Raw genomic sequence first — 19,856 nt, forward strand, 5'->3', positions numbered from 1 at the left:
CCATTTGTAATTTTCCTTCACATTTAATAAGGAAGCATCCATACCTAGTTTATCTATTAGTTCAGAGAAACAATGGCAAAATTTATTCCAACTACTGGAGCAGTAAAATCCAATTCCATTTCTAGAGAGGAGAAAATATGTGAGTACCTGAGACAAAAGACAAGTAACTGCAAATGTCTAGATGGGAATGGGTTCAAGATTCTCTCCTCTGGACCCCTAGTTACTTAAGAAGCTCTCTTTCCCTCAAAATAAAGTATTTTAAAGCTCAGAAGTTCCTGGGGGTAAAGAACTGAAACAAGCACTCAATGTGGGTCTGTGTTTCAACACACTACTTAGGTATCCTTTACCTTTACGTAGTCCTTGTAACAGCCCTGCAAAGGTTGATTGTTTTACCTCCTTTTTAATAGATGAAACTCAGACTCAGGTATGTTGGTTGAAGCGTCCCAGGTCACACAGCTGGGGCAGGGAGGAGGAAGATCCGCGGTCTGAGCAGATAGGCCCGCCACCATTTCTCCTCCCCACCACCAAAAAAAAAAAATCACCAGGGAGTATGCGCAGAAGATACATAATCCAACAAGCCACGCTCTGAGACAAGGAAACTAAGAAAGGACTTCACGACCCAGCCAAGACACCCGAACCTGTCCCATCCCACATATGTGGCTTTTCCACCCAGAAACACCGCCCGCCCCCCGCCCCGCCCCAAACTCCAACACTTTTCCAAGCATTCCACCAACTCTTTTATGGCCCTCGTATGTCCAGAGCTTGGAGTCTTCTGCCCTTTAATCTGTGAATCCTGCCATTTTCCTATTTCTGTAGAATTTCAGTTCTTGGATGCGACCAGGCTCTAACCATCAGTCTTCCCACCCCGGAACTTGCAGCCCGCCTCCAGTCTGCCTGGCTCCTTCCCCAGCTGAGGGGCTCGGACTGTTCTCATCCCAACCCTGCCTCTTCCGTCGGTCACGCTGTTTCCTCAGCTTGGAAGGACCTCTTTCCTCTCCCGGCCCTTCCCAGTGGTAGAGGAATTCCTACACAGCCTGTGCGCCACCGCTGCCAGCCACCCTCGCCTCCTTTCACGCAGGCTCGGCAACTGAACCCGGCCGTGCAGCCTAACAGCTAGCGTGCGTCCTTGCGGCCGCAGTCCCTGCCTCCTCCACGTTCGGTTCCCCACCGCCACCTGGCCGCGCAGGGGCCGCCCGGGAAGCCCTCGGCACTTCCCAGAAGAGAGAGCAGCTGCCAACGCCAGGCTGTGGTCCGCCGCGGGGTTCCCGACGCGCGGGATCTCAGCAGAGTGGACTGTGACTTCTGTGGCCTTTTGCCTTCCGTCACGGGTCGGGAAACTGAGACCCTGAGCCAGGAGCAACTTTCCTGGGGCGTGTGGTCCGTGAGGGCCCGCCCGGGTGTGGGCGTCCCACTCCGGTCCACAGCCCTTTGACCACACGCGCCGCCCGTTCTTGTCGGAGAGCTGCGCGGGGAGCGGGTCTCGGAACGAGCGCACCGCCCGGGAACGCGCAGGGAGCCCGTCTCCGCCAACCCGCCGCGAAAGTTGTCTTCCAGCCTGCCCTCGTCTCTCACCTTCGAGACACACCTTCTCGCTGGCCCTGGCAGCCGCGCACTCACATCCGGTCCACCTTGCGCACACCCCTCTCTCCACGCGCACTCGCAGCCCCTCTCCCTCCCACGCCTGCGGCTCTCAGCCGCTTCCCCGCACCCCCTCGCGCGCTACCACCCGCGCTCCGGGCGCGCCTGCCTCGCTCCGCCGCTCGCCCGGCCTCGCCGCTGCGCCCGCCCGGGGTTCCGGCGTCCGGAATCCTAGTCCAGGGCCGCGACCCGCTTCCGTCCGCCGCGAGCGGGGCAGGAACCCCAGTAGGCGCGCCGGGCGCTCGGCGCGCTGGGGGCGCGAGGCGAGGGGCGCAGCAGCGCGGGGCGGGGAGGGGGCGCTCGCTCACTCTCGGCCGCGCACACGCCCGTACAAACTCTCTCACAGAGACACGCGGGGTGCGCTGCCGCCGCCCGCCGCTGCTCCTCCTCCCGCCACCGCCTTGAGAGGGAGAAAGAGAGCGAGGCAGAGAGAGCGCTTTGTCCGCGCGCCGCCGCCCGGCCCGGGACTCTGCCCCGAGGAGGCAGCCGCGCCGAGTCCCCGCCTCCGCCTCTGCCCCCGGGCGGGCCGGGCCGGCCGCGGTGGGGGGAGCCAGGCTGAGGGTGAGGGTGGGGGTGGGTGGCGGGCGGGCGGAGGGCGGGGAGGGGGGGCGGAGGAGGAGGAGAGACGAAGGCAGCGGAGGAGGCGAGGAGCGCCGGGTACCGGGCCGGGGGAGCCGCGGGCTCTCGGGGAAGAGACGGATGATGAACAAGCTTTACATCGGGAACCTGAGCCCCGCCGTCACTGCCGACGACCTCCGGCAGCTCTTCGGGGACAGGAAACTACCCCTGGCGGGACAGGTCCTGCTCAAGTCTGGCTACGCCTTCGTGGACTACCCCGACCAGAACTGGGCCATCCGCGCCATCGAGACCCTCTCGGGTGAGCACTCAGCGCTGCCCCCTCCCCCGCCTCGTCCGGCTCAGGCCGGGACGGCTCCCGCAGGGAGGCCGAGCCTGGCGGGCGGCGCCCGGCAGGGACTCCCGTCTCCGCACGCTCACTTCCACGCACCAGACCCTCAACTCTCGCCGCTGGCCCGCTCCTGGGACGGCCCGCTCCCCTCCCCCCACACCTCGGGGCTCACCCCTAGTCCTTCGGACCGCACCCCTGGGGCGCCCCCAAACCCTTGCGAGGGTCTCTGGGGCTCGCTTGCTCTCTGGAGACACCCCTGGTGCTCCGAACTGCTCTTCAGAGGTCTCCCCCACCCCACCCCACCCCCACCCTTCCAGAGTCTCCTGTGCCCCCTGTTCCCTGACCTTCCTGTCATCCCCCCATGCCAAGGACCCCCCCAAATCCGGCATCATCTTCTCTTCTGGCTGGACCTTCCTTCTTCCCATGCCTCGTGCCCAGGACCTCTCCCGCTGTGGCGTCCCCTGAGCCGCAGTCTCCTTTGGAGCCCCCTCCCCACCTTGCCCTGCAGCCCCCCACTTTCGGCACCATCCTGATGGTCCCTTCGAGGTCTCGGGGCTCCCCCAACCCAGACCCTACATGACCGCACAGCTCCCTCGGTCCTCTCCCGAAGCTCAGTCCCCTCTCACTGGTCTCAAGCGCTCCTATTTTTCCCTGAATTTTTTGTCCGATTTTATTGAGAAGAACTCGGGGCTGGGGGCTTTCCACCGCCCGTCCCCCCGCCTCCCGCTCGGCCAGAAGCACCTTTTTACGAGGTGCCCTGTCTCAACTCGGTGGGGGCCCTGGCTGAGAACCGGGAAAGAGGCGACCGGGGGGCCCGCGAGCGCGCTGGAGCCCAGACGGGAGTCGGAGAGCGACACACACACACACTCGCGCGCGCGCGCACTCCCCAACTCTCCCTCCCGCACACGCACCGCTCGGAGCCGCGCTCGCCCCCAGGCCCCGGGCCTGCGGCCCCCTACCCGGCCCAGCCGGAGCCCCTTCCTCAAGGGCGCGTGGGGTGGGGGCGGGGCGGGGCGGCGACGAGGCCAAGGTGACACCCAGAAGCGGGCAGGGACCGGGGCTTTCGCAGCAGCTGACCCGGGGGGGCTTCTGCGCGTCTTCTCGGGGCCACCAGGAAGGGAGGGCAGGGGGCAAGCGCAGCAGAGCCTGCGGGTCCCGGGTTAGCGGAATGGAGAGGTGGGGGCCGGGAGAGGAACGGGGCCGCGCCAGCCCTGCAGCTTGAGTTTCAAATGAGCTCATCCTTTCAAATTGGCGCCGCTCTTTATTAAATTTGTTTTTCCGGTAATGCCACCCACAGCTATACCTGGGGTCGGAACCGGGCTCGCACCCTTCCCACCTCGTGCGGAGACCCGAGGCACCCACCTTTCTTCACACTGGGTACTAAGTTCGCCTGGCTGGAGCCGAGTGGGAGACCCCTTGAGGGCGCCCGAAGGCGGAGCCCGAACGTGGAGTTGTGTGCGTGCCCCTACTAGACCCCCGCGAATTTGATCTCGGGAAGGTTCTGAGTGCTTTAAATTTCTGTTTTAAAGGTAAAGTGGAATTGCATGGGAAAATCATGGAAGTTGATTACTCAGTCTCTAAAAAGCTAAGGTAAATATACTTCGCTTAGATTTTTTTTTTTGCGATTGATTTTATGTATAAGTAGAAAAAATACACTTAGCTTTTAAAACGTGTCCTTATAGTTTTAAAAAAAGACTTGATTGTTTTCTTAGAGGAGATACATAGTTTATAAAGTTACCATTTTTTTTTTTTACTTTCATTATATAAGGTGTTTACTGTGCTTAGAAAATATCTGGTGTGTAATTGGGGGTCCAGTGAAGAACCCTAGGTAGGTTCAGTTGTTTGGGGAGGGTTAACTTGTTTATCATAAATTGCCTCCCACCCCAAACTTCCCACTCCCACTCCTATCCCCAGCACAATGGCAACAAATGCTTGTCAAGACTTCCTGTGAGATGTTAAGAGTAAATATTTACTGTGTCAGCTGAATTGCTTAACTAAACTACGCGATTAATTACTTTTCTTTTTTCGATAATCTAATGTTGAATAATAAAATAATTCAATAAGGAGTCAGTATTTTGCAGACTATTCTAAAGAAGTAGGTTGTTTGGATTGGATGGTAGTGAATAGCCAGACTTAGTCACTGAGACAACTGAGTATTGCTCTGAGCACTTTTGTTGTTATTGTTGTTGCTTTTAAGAAATGTTTGAGGCTAAGTAAGTAGCACGGTGAAATCGATAGTTACATTTAAGTGCACTATTGTTGATGAAGGAGTAACAAGTTTTGTGGGGGTTGGATTTCTCCACAGAGATTTGCTAACTTGAGAGTTATCTGTATGAGGAAAGAATGAGGGAAAACATCTTTGTTTCAAGTTTATTGTGGACTTTAAATTTGGGCCCTTTATTACTCATTCTAAACTCCTTTTCTTCCGTGTGTGTCGAAACTTAGTTTATATCCCATTTACATACATTTTTTCATCATTAGTCATTAAGTAGCTGAATTGGAGAGGCTAAGTGAAGTCTTTAATGTACCACCTTTACAATTTGTGATAGTCAACAGGGTAGCCTCATGATTTTTGTCAGAATTGATTTTAAAACAAACTACCTTAATTTTATAAATGCTTGAATGTGTTGTTAAAGAGATTTAAAAAAAAACCTGTGTGCACATTTCCACATACCTCTTAATTTAACTAAATAACAGAACATCTTTTGCTTGCAAATGAGTCTGTGCCATACTAGAAAACCATTTAATGCCTTTTTTGAAAAAGAGGTAAGAGTTATGATTTGCAGTTTCATGTGTCATATTAAGCTAGTTCTTCATTATAAAGATGACATGTGTAACTGGTTTTCAGTATGTATTCTAAATTTGTATACTTTTCTTTAATGTTCTAATAATGTTCAGTAAGTAGTCTAAATTTGTGTACTTTCTTTCATAATATTTTTTACTTGGGAAGTCCAAGTGGAAGTTTTCTGGTATACTAAGTATTTACTGTAAGTATTCATCCCACAGACTTGAAATTTTAGTGAATATATTGAATAATGTTTGAAAGAACCACCCAAAATATTTAATGCACTTTGTTTATATAAATGTCTTTTTCTGTTCTATTGACTGCCTAACTGTTGTGAATCCTTGGGGGGGGTATAATTAGTAAAAACCAATAGAATTTTAACTTTGTTAGATTTATTTCATGTTGCATTGTACATCATTTAATTTTCAATATAAGTGAAATATTAGTTTACCTAAAGTCATTAACCTCACCTAAAACTTCTCAACAATAGACTGCTTTTTAGCTTTTTTTTTTTTTTCCTCAAAATTCAGGGATTAATTGCTGTTAGCTGGAGTGTCATTTAAATAATTTTATTCTGCTTATATGAGTTCAGAATTAGAGGTGTGTCCCAAGTTTTTAGTATAAATTAATCAGAGAACAATATAGAACTTATCCAGCCCTTTTAGCTCACAATTTCTTTGAACTTGTTGGTGATATGGAATATCCCAAGAGATAGCTGAAATGTGCTGTGCGATTCACTACACTTGAAGATGGTTAACATACCAAACGTATGCATAGCTGTTGAGCTGTTGCTGGAGGGAGTTGCATCATTTCTGATTGGATGGTTTTAATCTTTTTTCCTTTCCTTTATTAGTTTAAAATGCAGAAATTGGCTATTTGTACTGCAGACTAAGGGAGAGAGAGTTCTGCTAGTATTGTGAACTGAGTTCAGACTCCTGGGAAGAGGCAGCTGTATGTGCTTATGAAGTACTGGGCTGGTGGTTTTCAAAAATCAGGATTCTGTGACATTTGAAAACAAAGCTTTTATATATATGGTGATTATTTTGTTGTTCTCTTGGTGCATTTCTATGTAAATTAGCATGTTATAAGTAAATTTGTGAATGTTAGGTCAGTTCTATATGTGGTTTTTGTGTAGTTGAAGTGAAAATTGGAAGAAAACAATTTATCCTTATTGCTTGCTTACTTAAAAAATGATTCAATAATTAAGTGCTAATTTTCTCTTATTGTGCTTAATTCTTTGATTTCTCTAGAAGCATTTTTACTATCTACATCCCAAGTAGATTTTTTAGGCTAAGAAAAGTTTGGAATATGTTTTAATCTAAACTTATGAAATTATTGGCATGCCACTTGCTTCCCAGTTGGGTCTTTTATTAGGTATCATTCCAGCATCATTTTATATGTGCTGCTACCCGCAGGCAGTCTAGATACCACTGTTTTCCCAGAGTCACTCAGAGGTAGAATAGTCTTTTTTTCTTTTTGCTTCATGTGTTTCATTCTTTCTCAATGTAAATTATTATAATGTAAACCACGAACAAAGCATCTATTTCTCTTACTTTCTAAGTGGGTTTCAGTCTCTGCTGAATAAAAATCTTTGGATCTTTTTTCTCTATTCATATTTCTTGGTAATATGGATGGATCAAAGATTTATTGAAGAGGAAAAAAAACTGGTAACTTTTAAAATACAGTTAAAAGTTAAGGAAGCTTCCTTGATAGAAATTTTATTTTGGGTGTTGATAAAAGTTTACTTTAAAAAGTCATTTATATATACATGCACATATATTGCATAAATTGTTTTTAGCTAAGGCATGCTAACTTGAATGTGCTTTTGTAACTAAAGTTGAATGAGTCTGTGAGAAACAAAACTTTGAAAAATGCAATTTCTGCCCACTTGTAGGATGGAACTAAATAATGCTCGATGTGCTTCCACTGTCATGGTGTGAACATTGTGAGGTAGTGTAGGAAAAAAGCTATGAATTTGTCTTTCATGAGTTAAAAATCAGTAATTGTGCTGTCTGCAATGCAAATGAATTTGGTCTCCTATAGGAATGTTAAAGAAAACAGTATCTCAATTGTATTTTGCTTGTATGTACTACATTGTGTATAGTTGAATTAAATACAAAAAAAAAAAAAAAACCTCAAGCCCTCCCTACAACAAAGGCATTTGCTCCATCAATTCTTAATTTTCTAGAAACAGAGAAGACTTTATTAGGTTATAATCATATGGTAGCCTATTTCAAGAAATTGTTGAGTTAGAAATTAATGCATAGATTTAATTAAGTAGATTCCATGTGTTGATACAACGTATATTAATGGTTACTTTTGATTTGGCTTTGGCGTTGAATGCTTAGTTTCCCATTTTTAAAAACATGAATTTTTTTTTATATTCTAGAGAATACACATTTTTGTGACCTCTAAGAAATAAATATTAGAGTAAAATAGAAGTGATATAGAAAAAAATTACTTGGTAACTTAGGTAATGATGTAGGTTTAAAATTCTGGTTTGTTTTTAGAAGACTAGTCATTTAATTTTTTACATTGTTTAGTTAAGTATTAAAAACTAATGAAATCTACAAAACAAAATAGATTTTATGTTTTGCTTGATTTTTCCAATTCACCAAATACATATGAATTTTAAATTGTAGGTCAACAATTTGTGAAAGTATTTAATAGATAAAGATCTAAGTCTTAATTCTAAAAGATAACATGGTGATATGTCATGCTTGTCCTAAATTGTACTTTTCAATAGTAGCAATCATCTTTCCTTGTAATTATAGCTAATATGACCAGTAAGAGATGGTCTAAAAGTTTGACTTAAATTTACTAGAAAATGAGGGAAGGTTAGTAAAATTTAGACAAAGCCTTTTATACATAATGTTCTAAAGCATAGTACCATACGTTTTCTTTAAGAAATGCTTTTACCTTTTAAAATACTTTTAAAGGAGAACTAATTACATGTCAAAACTGGCATTTCACAATTATTTTGAGTAAACAATTTGTGTGTGTATCTGTAGGTTGCTTCACGTTTTTCAGTGAGTTGTAAAAGAATATATATGATGCTGAATTGAGCATTAAAGGATGATAACTTGGGTTCATTTATTAAAAGCCAAAAAAGCTGTGACATTCAGATTTCTCCTATTTATACATGCTTGATACTTTTAAACTTTCTAAATATTTGCTGTCTACAACTGAATCACTCTCTCAGGTCTGCTAATGCACCCCTCAAAAGTAGATAAACAGTTTGTCAGAGTTGTTAGAGTATATTACTGAGCTCAGTGTCATCTGTCTGATTCACTGGGGTGTGTACAAATGTGTGTACTTTGTGGGGGACAGTAGTTTTAGTCAGATAGTATCAAGAGGGAAGAAGAGATCTTTAATCAAGCAACAGTTGCTCTAAATTTTAGTTTAGACAGGAGTAATGAAAAGTGCTAGGTGACAGAAACTTGTAAAGGGATTTGCTTTGAATGATGCATAGCACATGTAAGTGGTTGACCTTGATTTGGAAGTCAAGGCACAGGCACCTATAGTGGTGTTTTCATTGAGCATGCTATTGAGAGGATCATCCAATGCAAAAATCTACCTCCTCTCCTATAATACTGGATTTTCCCTCTTACAGGCGATTCGGTGAGGGCTTTGATCTATAAAGCCTGCCTTTTCTTTCTTTTGTTTTTTTTTGTTTGTTTGTTTGTTTGTTTGTTTTTTTGAGACAGGGTCTCCTTGTGTAGCCAAGACCTCCAACTTGTGATCCCCCTTGTTTCAGCCTCCTGAGTGCTGGGGTCACAGGTGTGCACCAACATGCCCAGCTTACAAACCAGATTTTAGTGTTAGAAAATTCTAGCTTTGAATGTGCATTTCCATTTAGAAATTCTATACTCTGGAAGAAATCTTATTTTTGTATAACCTAAATACTCTGAATCAATTTCATTAGAAATAGCATAACATTGAAATGGTTTCTTTGGAAGCTGTTAAAAAAGTTGAATTACAATTTTCAAAATATATTTTAAAAAATCATAGTTAAACACCATAAAAATGTCTTCAGTTTTATTTATTTATTTATGGCATTAGAGACTGGTGGGGCTTGACTAATCCAAATTTCTTTTTAAAATTATGCTCTAAGACTGTAGTCAAAAGCATGATATCTTAAAAACTATGACTTCTCAATTTGAGGGAGGGGAGAGTTCTGTTTAACAAAACATGTCCAAATAATTTTTTAGTCAGGTTTTATCCATCCTACAGTCAACCTGAAGTTCAAATTAGTTTGGGAACTATTCAAATTAACATTATTAAACAGGTAATAGCAAATAAACAACAAGCACCTATAAGTAAAGATAACAGGTTTTGCTTCTATTTATTACCATTAAAACATTTAAAATTTTTTACTTTACAATTTGACTTGATGCTTACAGACTTATGATTTTCATTTAGTGGCGTGGACTGTATGGTTCTATTTTGGGCAGCAAAATTGCAGAGTGCTCGAGCATTATTTTTAAGGCTTTGCTTTTCCTGTTTTGATCATAGATTTTAGTCTGGTCGCTCCATAAAATAGTGGAGAAATTATTTTCTTTTGCAGAAAACTTTAGATTCTGTTGCTTTGGATGTCAATGAGGAGAGAGAATGCTATGGCTGTTCTTTACTTTGGTTCAGAATTTGATGGCATATTGAGGTTGAATAAGTAGCCCAGCAAAGAAGGATGCTTTTAGGTTAATGGGAAGTGATCAAGTCCAAAGCCATCCCTTTGTCTGTCATTTAATAGTTGTATAGCTCTTCCCCAATCTGATAGTTTTCACTAAATAATAAGTTTGCTTTTTTTTTTTTAAGACAAAGTCTTACTAGGTAACCCAGGCTGTCCTTGAACTCCCTAAATAGCTCAGGCTGGTGTTGAATTTGCAGTGATCCTCTTGCAAGTGTGCACCAGCATGCCTGGCTAATTTGCATTCTTGTCATACATTTTGTTTGTTTATCTCCGGGTTTTCTAATTATTTATCTCTTACACTTTATTTTTTTTAAATGTGATACTTAATTAGGATTTTCCCTTTGTGTTAAAATAGGTATTTTAATAAGTCCAGTAAGTGAAAATTAAAGTTAAGATGCATGTTTTAGATCTTCTAATATTTGCCTGTTATAAGCAATGTTGAACCTAGTGACCCAAATTTTTTGAGACCATTGCAATGAGAGTGGTATTTTCAGTTTTGCTTATTGTCATCTAACTAACATGTCCCAGAGCATGAATTTGCCTTGGGGGAAAGCTTGAAATTTTTAAAATTTTTGTTTTATATGTGATCGAAAGGTTGTTTTGTGATCCCATGTGTTACTGTATAAATAATGCCTAGCAGCATTGTTGTAGGAAGATGTATTTTTATGTGCCTGCATTTCATATTTGTATAGCAAGGCTGTTCCAGCTACTTTTATATATTATTTCATTTGTTCTATGTAATAATTTTGTGGAAAAGATAGGAAAATTGATATTACCCCTTTTCTCACCAAAGAAACTTAGTCTCAGAGAAATTGAGTAAATGGACTAAGGCAAATAATAAATTAAGTAGTAGAGCTAGAACCCAGGTCATCTACCACTATGCTACAACCCCAAACCAGGTATTCTGGTAGTCTGATTTTCCACTCAAATGTATTTCATTTACATTTAAATTTTAAATTAAAGAAGTCAGCTGATCATGTTCTAAGGCTCAAATGCTCTTTTTAAGAGTAATGGAAATACTTGAAATAGATCTGTGAACTGACCCTTTGGAATGATCTTTTGACCTCAATATGAATGATGTAAATTTTGTTGTGTGTGTGTGTTTTGTTTTTATACATACGTGTTTTGAAAAAAAATGAGAAATAAGCCGAAGTAATTTTAAAAGCAGTGTTACTCTCTGCCATCTGCATGCTTGTCATAAAGGGAAGTGAAGGGATATACCCAAGAAAGTTGAATTTTTCATTGTTTTAACATTACTTTTTTCAGTGGTTGCATTCTTTGTGTTATGAAATAGAACATCATTAGGACAAACGTCTCTCTTAATGTCTGAACCATACAGATGAGGCAGTGAGGGTAGTGTTGGTCAAGACTGTGTGCCATGTGGTGAATGAAAACTAACCTGTTCCTAACAGGTTTCAGCCAGCGTATTGCAGGAGGTCAGCAGTGTATTTTGGTTTAAGTCTTCATTAACTACGTAATCACTCAAAAACATTTTCTAAGTAACAAGGCATGTGAAGTACCTTCATTTCCTCCTAACTGTAAATTTTCTTTGCCTCCTTTTGTTTACTTCTAATTTTTGTAGTTATCACATCAATGTTAGTGGTCGGAGAGTGGAAGGAATTGTTAAGGAAAAATGTAGGTGAAAGATGGTTATTTGTAACTCCTCATATGTTTTTTCAAGTTAGTATAGTCTAGAGTGGGGTATGGCATTTTCCATGGAATTTTGATTCAGAAGATGGAGAAAGAGGAAGAACGATAACGAATACTTAAGTAGCTGCAATGTGCTAAGCATTAGGCTAAGCCTTCCATTTTACCCTCCCAACAACCCAGGGAGATCTTTATTTAATCCCATTTGCAGATAGGGCTGCAAAGCTTCAAACTCCAAAACAATTCCTTCCAGTGGACCAAAACTGCTTCTGAGAAGCAGAGACCGTATTATCTTTGCCGTCCATGTACTTTGAATACAGTAGCAGCACCTTAGCAATCAATAGGATTGTGATAGTATGTACATATAGGTTATAGAGTAACTTTGTGTGTTACTCCTACTGCAGAATAAGAGAAAATTTATATGTACAAACAGATGTACTAAGAACGATAAAGAGCTGAAGTTCAGTGTTCTTTAATTTAGTAGAATTGAAAAACAATTGAAAGTGGTCATAATTTGAAGGAACTTTCTTGAAGTAGTAGTCTTATAGTAGAGGCATTTGTAATTATATAAAAGGAAAAAAGTGTTTTAAAAAAATCATTGTGGTTATAACTTAATTATAAAAAAATACATATGTCCAATGTGAGAGGAGGGTCTGTGTTTCCTACCTTTGGTGCAAACCTTCCCCCACTAAAAAAAAAATACACCTTTTTTAATTCTGGGGAAAAAAAAAAATCAGGTTTTTTTTTTTTGGTCAGGATCTAGAATGTTACAAAAAGTTTGCCATACTTCCGTTTAGCTATGTTTTGAAAATGTCAGTAGTTTGGAGTAGGGGGGAAACACAGGAATCTTGAAATTACATTTTATAAAATGGTTCATTTTAATAACATTAGTAAATTTTAAACTTTTCTTACATATGAAAAAACCAGTGAAAGCACAGAGACTAGAAAAATTTGTATGTTCGTTTTAACAGAAAACTTAAGCATCTTGTGCATTTGTGGCTATTTTTTTAGTTTGGTAACATAGGACATGAGATACAATTGCATAAGGAGGTGAGATACATGAGAAGTTTCTATATGGAGAAGTGCTACTTTTTTGATAGGATTATAATATGAAATTTATTATAAGATAAAAAATTACTTTCCTAGCCAATAACTTAATACTTAGCAGAACTTAAAATAGTATCAGAATAAGCATATTAAATCTGTATCTTTTCTTTACTATTTATCTTTGAAAAATGAAGTAAAAAATTGAGAAGTGGTTCTGTGGACAGGTTAGTCTCCTTTTGGTCCATGAAGTAGAAGACATTTTGAAATGCTTCTGGGAGGACAGGCTGGGTAGTTCTTTTGTCTTGTATAGAGACCGTTTTACTTTATAATGCATATTTTGAAAAGTGGATGTTTTTCTTCATCACTGTCTGCATAACGTTTTGAAGTGAATTGTTTTGTGCCTCTTTGAGAATTAGATGTAGAGATGATAAAAGGAGATTAACACAGAAAAAGTTCAGTTTAGCTTCGAATTATTAAGAAAAAAGTGGAAGGGAGGGAGAGAGGAGAAGGATGGCAGGGAGGAGGGGAGCCACCACAGAAGCAGAGGGGACTGGGTCCTTGCACCCTGTGGTGCAGCTTGTACATGCTCTATAAGCCAGCGCACGTGGGAAGGACTGGTCCTCACCCATAGTTGGGGAAGATAGAAAGTGATTCCAGTGTGACAGCAAAACTGAGCGTCTCTGCAACTTGTTCTTCCCTTTGACATTTAAAAACTCTGAGTCTGTGCTGGTCTGTCCCACAGAAGGTTTTGCATTTCTTTTTCTAAGGCCCTGTACTGGCCACTTCCTCTCCCTCATTCTCCTTCGTGGGGATGCTGGGAAGGCTGGGGTGCTTTGCCTGGTGTGTAGGCCTGTCTGCAACCCCAATGCCCCTTCATTGGCTGAGGTTTGGGGCAGCCCAGGAGGCGTGTGTGTGCTTGCTCAATGTGTTGGAATGTATGGGTTCTGTGGCACACGCTTCCTTGGAATGTGCAGCAGACACACAAGCTTCATTGGGTGTGGGGTCACATATTGTACACTTTTGGAAGTGGTAAAAAATTTGGGAAGGAATTTCCCGGTGCTGAAAGTTTAGGTTATTTTTTTTTTTTTTCCCTGAGGCACAATTGTGTTTACCCTTTGTAAAGAAAAAGAACTATTTTTTTTTAAACCATTGAAGGATAGAAAACAATCCTGTGGATACATAAATCATCTGACCTCTCTCCTGGATCCAGCTGGCCTCTTTTTTTCCCTTTCTCTTCTGATAGTGATGTCTTCAAGTCAGGGACACTGAATTTGTAAACGAAGCCTTTTTAAACACTCTGTGTTGTGCCACCCTGAAGATGATGAAATCAAGAATCTTTAGAAACCAGATTTTAAGCTCAGATATTTCAAAATGTAGGATCTATTCTCCCTTTTAAGGAATGAAGAACAAAATACTACTTGCTTAATATTTTTAAAAGTTAGCTGCTTGTTATTCTTAAATTTTTATGTATTTACCGTTTACAGAGTATCTGAGATGATCAGGGGTGCTGGTTGCTCAGTAATTTAAAATAAGACAGAAATTTAGGTTTGTGAGGTCTGTGAGTTAAAAAGGCATTTTGTTTTGAGGATGCTAGAGGGCTGGGAACAGGCGGTTGCTTCTAATACAGTATTTCTATATCAGGGAAAAATTGGCTCTTTTGTTCATTGATTTTTTTTTTTTTATATTAATGGTTTGACTGTGGGTCTAGTTCAATAATGAGTCAGAACAGTAATTTTGGTAATAAGGTAACTTGTGGCTTTAGTATGTGCACAACGTTTGTGATCAGTGTTAATACCTGGCCTAAAATTTTTTTAAGACAAAAATCATCTTTTTTTCCTGTGGTAGTGCTTTTAACACTGCGTTCTTAAGAGCCTTAGGATTCTGAGGAAATGCTGGATTTATGGGAAGGAAGAATGGCTGTGTGTGTTTGTGGAATCTTGACTTACACACCTTGCAAACTGAAAACAGCTTCATTCCTTGCTATTTTATATATTGGCATTCAGTCTAGAATTTGGTTTAGAAAAGAGATATGCTATGTTAAAAAACTAGTTTGTAAGTATTCATCCTACAGTATATGATTCTAGGTCTTGGGTCCATTCCTTGATTAGACCCTCCAGCAGACGCAGACCTCTTTCTTGAGGAAAGTGTAGACCCTGCCTTTGTTACTTCTGCATCTACTTCCTGTGGCATGGCTTTCCATCTTCTGTCACTTTCACTTTAGAAACAAATGTTTGCTTTACCAACTACATGCCAGCCGACTGAATCAATCAATGTATCTATCTGTCTATCTATCATTTATCTGTCTATCTATCATTTTATAATCTACAACAGAATGCCTGCCTTTCAGGAACTTTTGGGGGGAGTTCCTTGGCCAATTGTGCTCCAGCTCCAGAGCCATTTGAGTCAACTGACTTTGAAGAGTGGTACATATAGTGACCTGGAATCCACTCATTTATGGGGAACAAGTTTCTGTTTTAGAAGGTTTAAGCAGGTTGACTTCCCTACCCTTTTTGCAAGCAGAGCAGCTCTTTTATCTGTTGTAACTATGAACCCAGAGGTGACCTTTCACAACATTTTAAACTGGTTAGAATAAATGTCCAACAACTCAGACAGGGCACAAGCCATCATATCAGTCCCCACACACGATACAAGGTTCAGAAACGATACCATTCTCTCAGCAACTCCTTAGCCCTATAGCCAAGGACTCTTGGGTGATCCCTGAAAGACCTTTGAATTTGGCTTCAGTGCTGTTTTTAGAGCCCTGTGGGTGATGCTCAGCTGAAGAACAAACCCACCAAGTTCTGCTTCCTGTGTCTGCTCTATCTCTCCAGCTTCGTGCTCATCTAATAAGATCATTGACTGCATATCATACACCCAACTTTTGCAGTAAAATTGTTATGAGAGATTGATACATGTTTATAGAGGACCACACTCAGCTGCCTGTAGGGCTAGTGCCTGCAGATGACTTGAATACGTGGTGGCAAGGAGGTTTCTGGGGAGTACAGAGGAGACAGCTGTTACTCAGTTCAAGTCTACTGCTGCCATTAGGAAAGTGGAGGGCCAGTGTTCCCAAATCTAATTTTTCAAGAAAAACCAGAAGTCACAGTTCTCGTGTTGCATCTCCAAACTTGCAAGTTTTGGCAACAATTCAGAAATTTTTGTAGCGTCTGTGAAGATCTAAAAAGAGACAACTATGGGTTAAATCTTTTTGTTCTGTAAGTTACATGAATAATGATATAGCTTGTTGCTAGCCACTTTATAGTGGTGAGATTGTGAGTTTACATCCTCTGCCACATGAAAATCTATATCATCTACAAAATGTTGTTGTTGTCACTGTCCTGTGTCTTTACTATCTTTACACTTAGGTTTGTCTATGAGTGAGAGGGAAAATGCTTAATGAACTGGACAAACTTGTACATCTCTTATCTAATGGTGATAGCTGTTTGGAAGCTCACAATTAAATTATGTCTTGCTGCAGTAAATAATTTTATTTTCCCCATTATAAAGGACCCCATTTTTTTATCTTTACGTAATAATCTTGTGATGTTTCTGTTTTATAAAACTACTTAAAATTGTTTTGCAAATAGAATGTGCATGTACTGGATGTATGACAGTCTTAGGTTTATGTATATAGTATTTTATAATACAGGTTCATGAAAAAAAACCTTTATTTTCATATAATTGGAGGAATATGTTTCCACACCAATCTAAATTACACTCTTTCCAATTAAACATCAAGCCAACTATAGAGAATGTTTTAAGACATTTCCTAAGAAAGTATGATTCTCATATGTCTGGCAAACACTTTTTAAGAGGACTTGAGTTACTCTATTAAATGTTTAGTATAAGGCGAATGTTTTCTTTCTTTCTTTATTTAATAAGGCGAATGGTTTTAAAAGCAGAGTGTACCTGTAGGAAAATTCATTGGTAAAAAATAATGCTTTTAAATATGTTTGAAAAGTGTCTTGGTTACTGTCATACTTTCTTGTATTTAAGTTGAGGAAATCGAAGGCCGTATGGATTCTGCTTTTGGGTCCTTGGGTGCAGTAAATACTTGTTAAGGCCAAAGTAAAGAAAACTGGCAGTTTTGTATTTAAGTTGAGGAAATCGAAGGCCGTATGGATTCTGCTTTTGGGTCCTTGGGTGCAGTAAATACTTGTTAAGGCCAAAGTAAAGAAAACTGGCAGTTGCTTAAGGGACCTTTTTTTAAAAACAAAATTAAAAAATGACTGATGATTGGAATTAGTGTTTTAGAAATGTATCTTTTTTTTCTGTAATTTACATGCATGATGAAATAGCTTATTACTGGTCACTTTACAGTGGTGCATGTCTTTAGAGAACTTAAGTTAGTGAGACACCTATGGTAAGACATCACAGAGTGGCATGTACCAGTCTGGGAATTCAGGATTCCATTTGGCCCCCTCATTTGTGATGGAGCCAAATAGTTCCACAAGAATGGCCAGTTCCATTTTTTGGGCTGGTCTTTTACACTTTAAAATTCTGAAGTTCCATGAGAGCTGCGTCTTATTTTTTATTTCCATAAAAATGCCCCAAGGTAGTTGTTCATTAAATAGGTTTTGAATTGATTAACTAAAATTAAAACCATATAAGATACCATTAACAATTTTCTTTTTTATTTCTTCCCTTCTTTTTCTCTTACTTCCTTTGTTTTCAGAGGGTAAGGGAAAAAATAGCAGTAGAAAGATTTTGTTCTTTTGCTAACGGCTTTTTCAAGTTTTTTTTTGTTTGTTTGTTTTTGTTTTTTATGGTTCTGAGGTTTGAACTCAGGTACTACACCTTGAGCCACTCCGATAGTCCTATTGTGGTGAGTGTTTTCAAGATAGGGTTTCACGAACTATTTGCCCATAGTGGCTTTGCACTGCGATCTCCTGATCTCTGCCTTCTGAGTAGCTAGGATTATAGGCGTGAGCCACTGGGCCCTGCTGGCTTTTTCAGATTTTGATAGAATCTTTAGCTTCAGTGGAATAAAATCTTTTCATGGGCTTTTTTTTTGGGTGGTACAGGGGTTTGAACTCAAGGCCTCATGCTTGCTAGGCAGGTGCTATATCATTTGAGCCACTCCAACAGCCCTTTTTTGTGTTGGGTATTTTTCGAGATAGGGTCTGGTGAACTATTTGCCTAGGGCTGGCTTCGAACCGGGAACCATGATCCTCCTGATCTGTGCCTCCTGAATAGCTAGTGTAAACAAGGTGTGAGCCATGGGCACCCAGCTTTCCATGGGCATTTTAAATACAAAGTCTCTTTAAAACATAAGATGCACTGCAAAGAGCCATTGTCTAGAGCTACAGAATAAGCATTGCAAAACAGCTTTAGATTTGATAGATCCAGAGCAAGTCTTGAAAGTCAGTCTTTTTAAAAAAAATCAAGAAAGTGTAGGTTAATTCTTTGATTTAAAGATTCAGTATGATTATATGAAAATACATTTTCCCTATAGGTATTTTTCTCTAAAACCCAAATTGTACTAAAAATCTGGGAATCACAGAAGAAAAATCTATTTGAAAAACAAAACCGCTATCCTCTTAATTGCAACAATAGGTGGGCACAAGAGTCAAGATATGTTTGTATATACACGTGGAATATACTTTATTTGAAATGATTAGGACCAGAACTGTTTAAGATTTTGGATTTATTTATTTTGGAATATTTTTACATATACATAATGAGGTATCTTTGGGGAGGGGGCCTGAGTTTGAACACAAAATTTGTTTGTTTCATGTATACCTTGTATATAATACCCAAAAGTAATTTTATATGATATTTTCAGTAATTTTGTACATGAAACAAAGTTTCATGATGTGGGTTTTTCTACTTGTAGTATCATGCCAGTGTTTACAAAAATTCAGATGTTGGAACATTTCAGAGTTCTGATTTTTTTGATTAGGGATGCTGAACCTGTAACAGACAACATCTAAAGTTACTATGAAAACCCAAGACAACTGCAATAATATGATTTACCACTGAATAAGGTAATTCATAACCAAGGAAGTAACTGATATTAAATGTTAATTGCAAAAGAAGCTGCTATTAGATGGTCTGTATTATAATCTATTGCTGAATACAAATTAACCCCTGAATTAGTGATTTAAAATAGCAAACATTTATTACCTCACACATTTTCTGAGAGTCAGGAATATGGCAACAGTGTAGCTAGATTTTTCTGGAAATTGCAGTCAAGGTGCTAGCTGGGGTTGGAAGATGACTCTCCAGGCTCTCTCCTGTGGTTGTTGGCTGGAGACCTCAGAATGATGGCAGGCCTCCCCCAGAGTGAGTAATCCAGGAGAACAAGAGAATGATACCACATTGCCTTTTGTGACCCAGCCACTGAGCTGCACATCTCACTTTGTTAGACATAAGACACTTTAAGTCCAGCTCAGACATTTTGGGAAGGTATTACTCAGGAAAGTGACTATCAGGAGGTTGCATCTTTGGGAACTATGTTGGTGTTTAAGTCAGTCAGGAGAAGTCCACAGATACTTGCTTTATTTGGAACTGATACTGGAAAGCAATGATCCCTTTACTTTAGTATTTATAGTTAGCCCCTTTGGTAAAAACTGGAATTCCTTATGAAACAACAGCAATAACAATTACTGAATGCTGTTACAATACTTAACTGAGTTTTCAGAATGCCTGTAGGCAAGGAAGGCGTCTCCTCCCATCCCCATTTCATAATTTAGAGAATTGAGACTCTAGTTGTTCAGAGTACCTTAGACAGGGACAGATTTTTAGCTTTTAACCTCAGTTTTTTTTTTCTTTGTCACCTCTTTCTGTTCTTTCCCCTGAAAGATAATTTCAGTTATTTCACCTTTTATAAAAGCACAATTTAATTTCCTGTCTTATTTGAAAGAGCTGATTTTTAAATGCCTAATTGAAAATTTTAAAACACTACTTTTCTATATCAATAAAGATGTTTGTCACTTTTCTGCCAGCAGCAAGAATCCTTTTTGCTATTTTTGTAACTGGGTGAGGTCTGATTTCTCCAGAATTATGCCATACTGCGGTTAGCCATGGTCTACAAGAGGAAAATATATTTACTCTTCTTTAAAATCATTGGTTTTCTAAGAAATATGCCATGTACTATACCAAATATGAGTAAGTCTTTCTCAAACAAAATGTAGTGGTCA

At 40.7% G+C, this 19,856-nt stretch overlaps 1 protein-coding gene across 1 annotated transcript in view; it reads left to right on the forward strand.

The window, feature by feature from the left end:
* Positions 1-2,250: 2,250 nt before the first annotated feature.
* Igf2bp2 (insulin like growth factor 2 mRNA binding protein 2) overlaps positions 2,251-19,856 on the forward strand; it is a 140,922-nt gene continuing 123,316 nt past the window's right edge. The window contains exons 1-2 of the mRNA XM_020157587.2: positions 2,251-2,515; positions 4,075-4,135. Of these exons, the coding sequence (XP_020013176.1) occupies positions 2,338-2,515; positions 4,075-4,135 (239 nt within the window). The 5' untranslated portion in view covers positions 2,251-2,337. The remainder of the gene's footprint in view (positions 2,516-4,074; positions 4,136-19,856) is intronic.

Source organism: Castor canadensis, chromosome 5 (assembly GCF_047511655.1).
Source record: "Castor canadensis chromosome 5, mCasCan1.hap1v2, whole genome shotgun sequence".
NCBI lineage: Eukaryota > Metazoa > Chordata > Mammalia > Rodentia > Castoridae > Castor > Castor canadensis.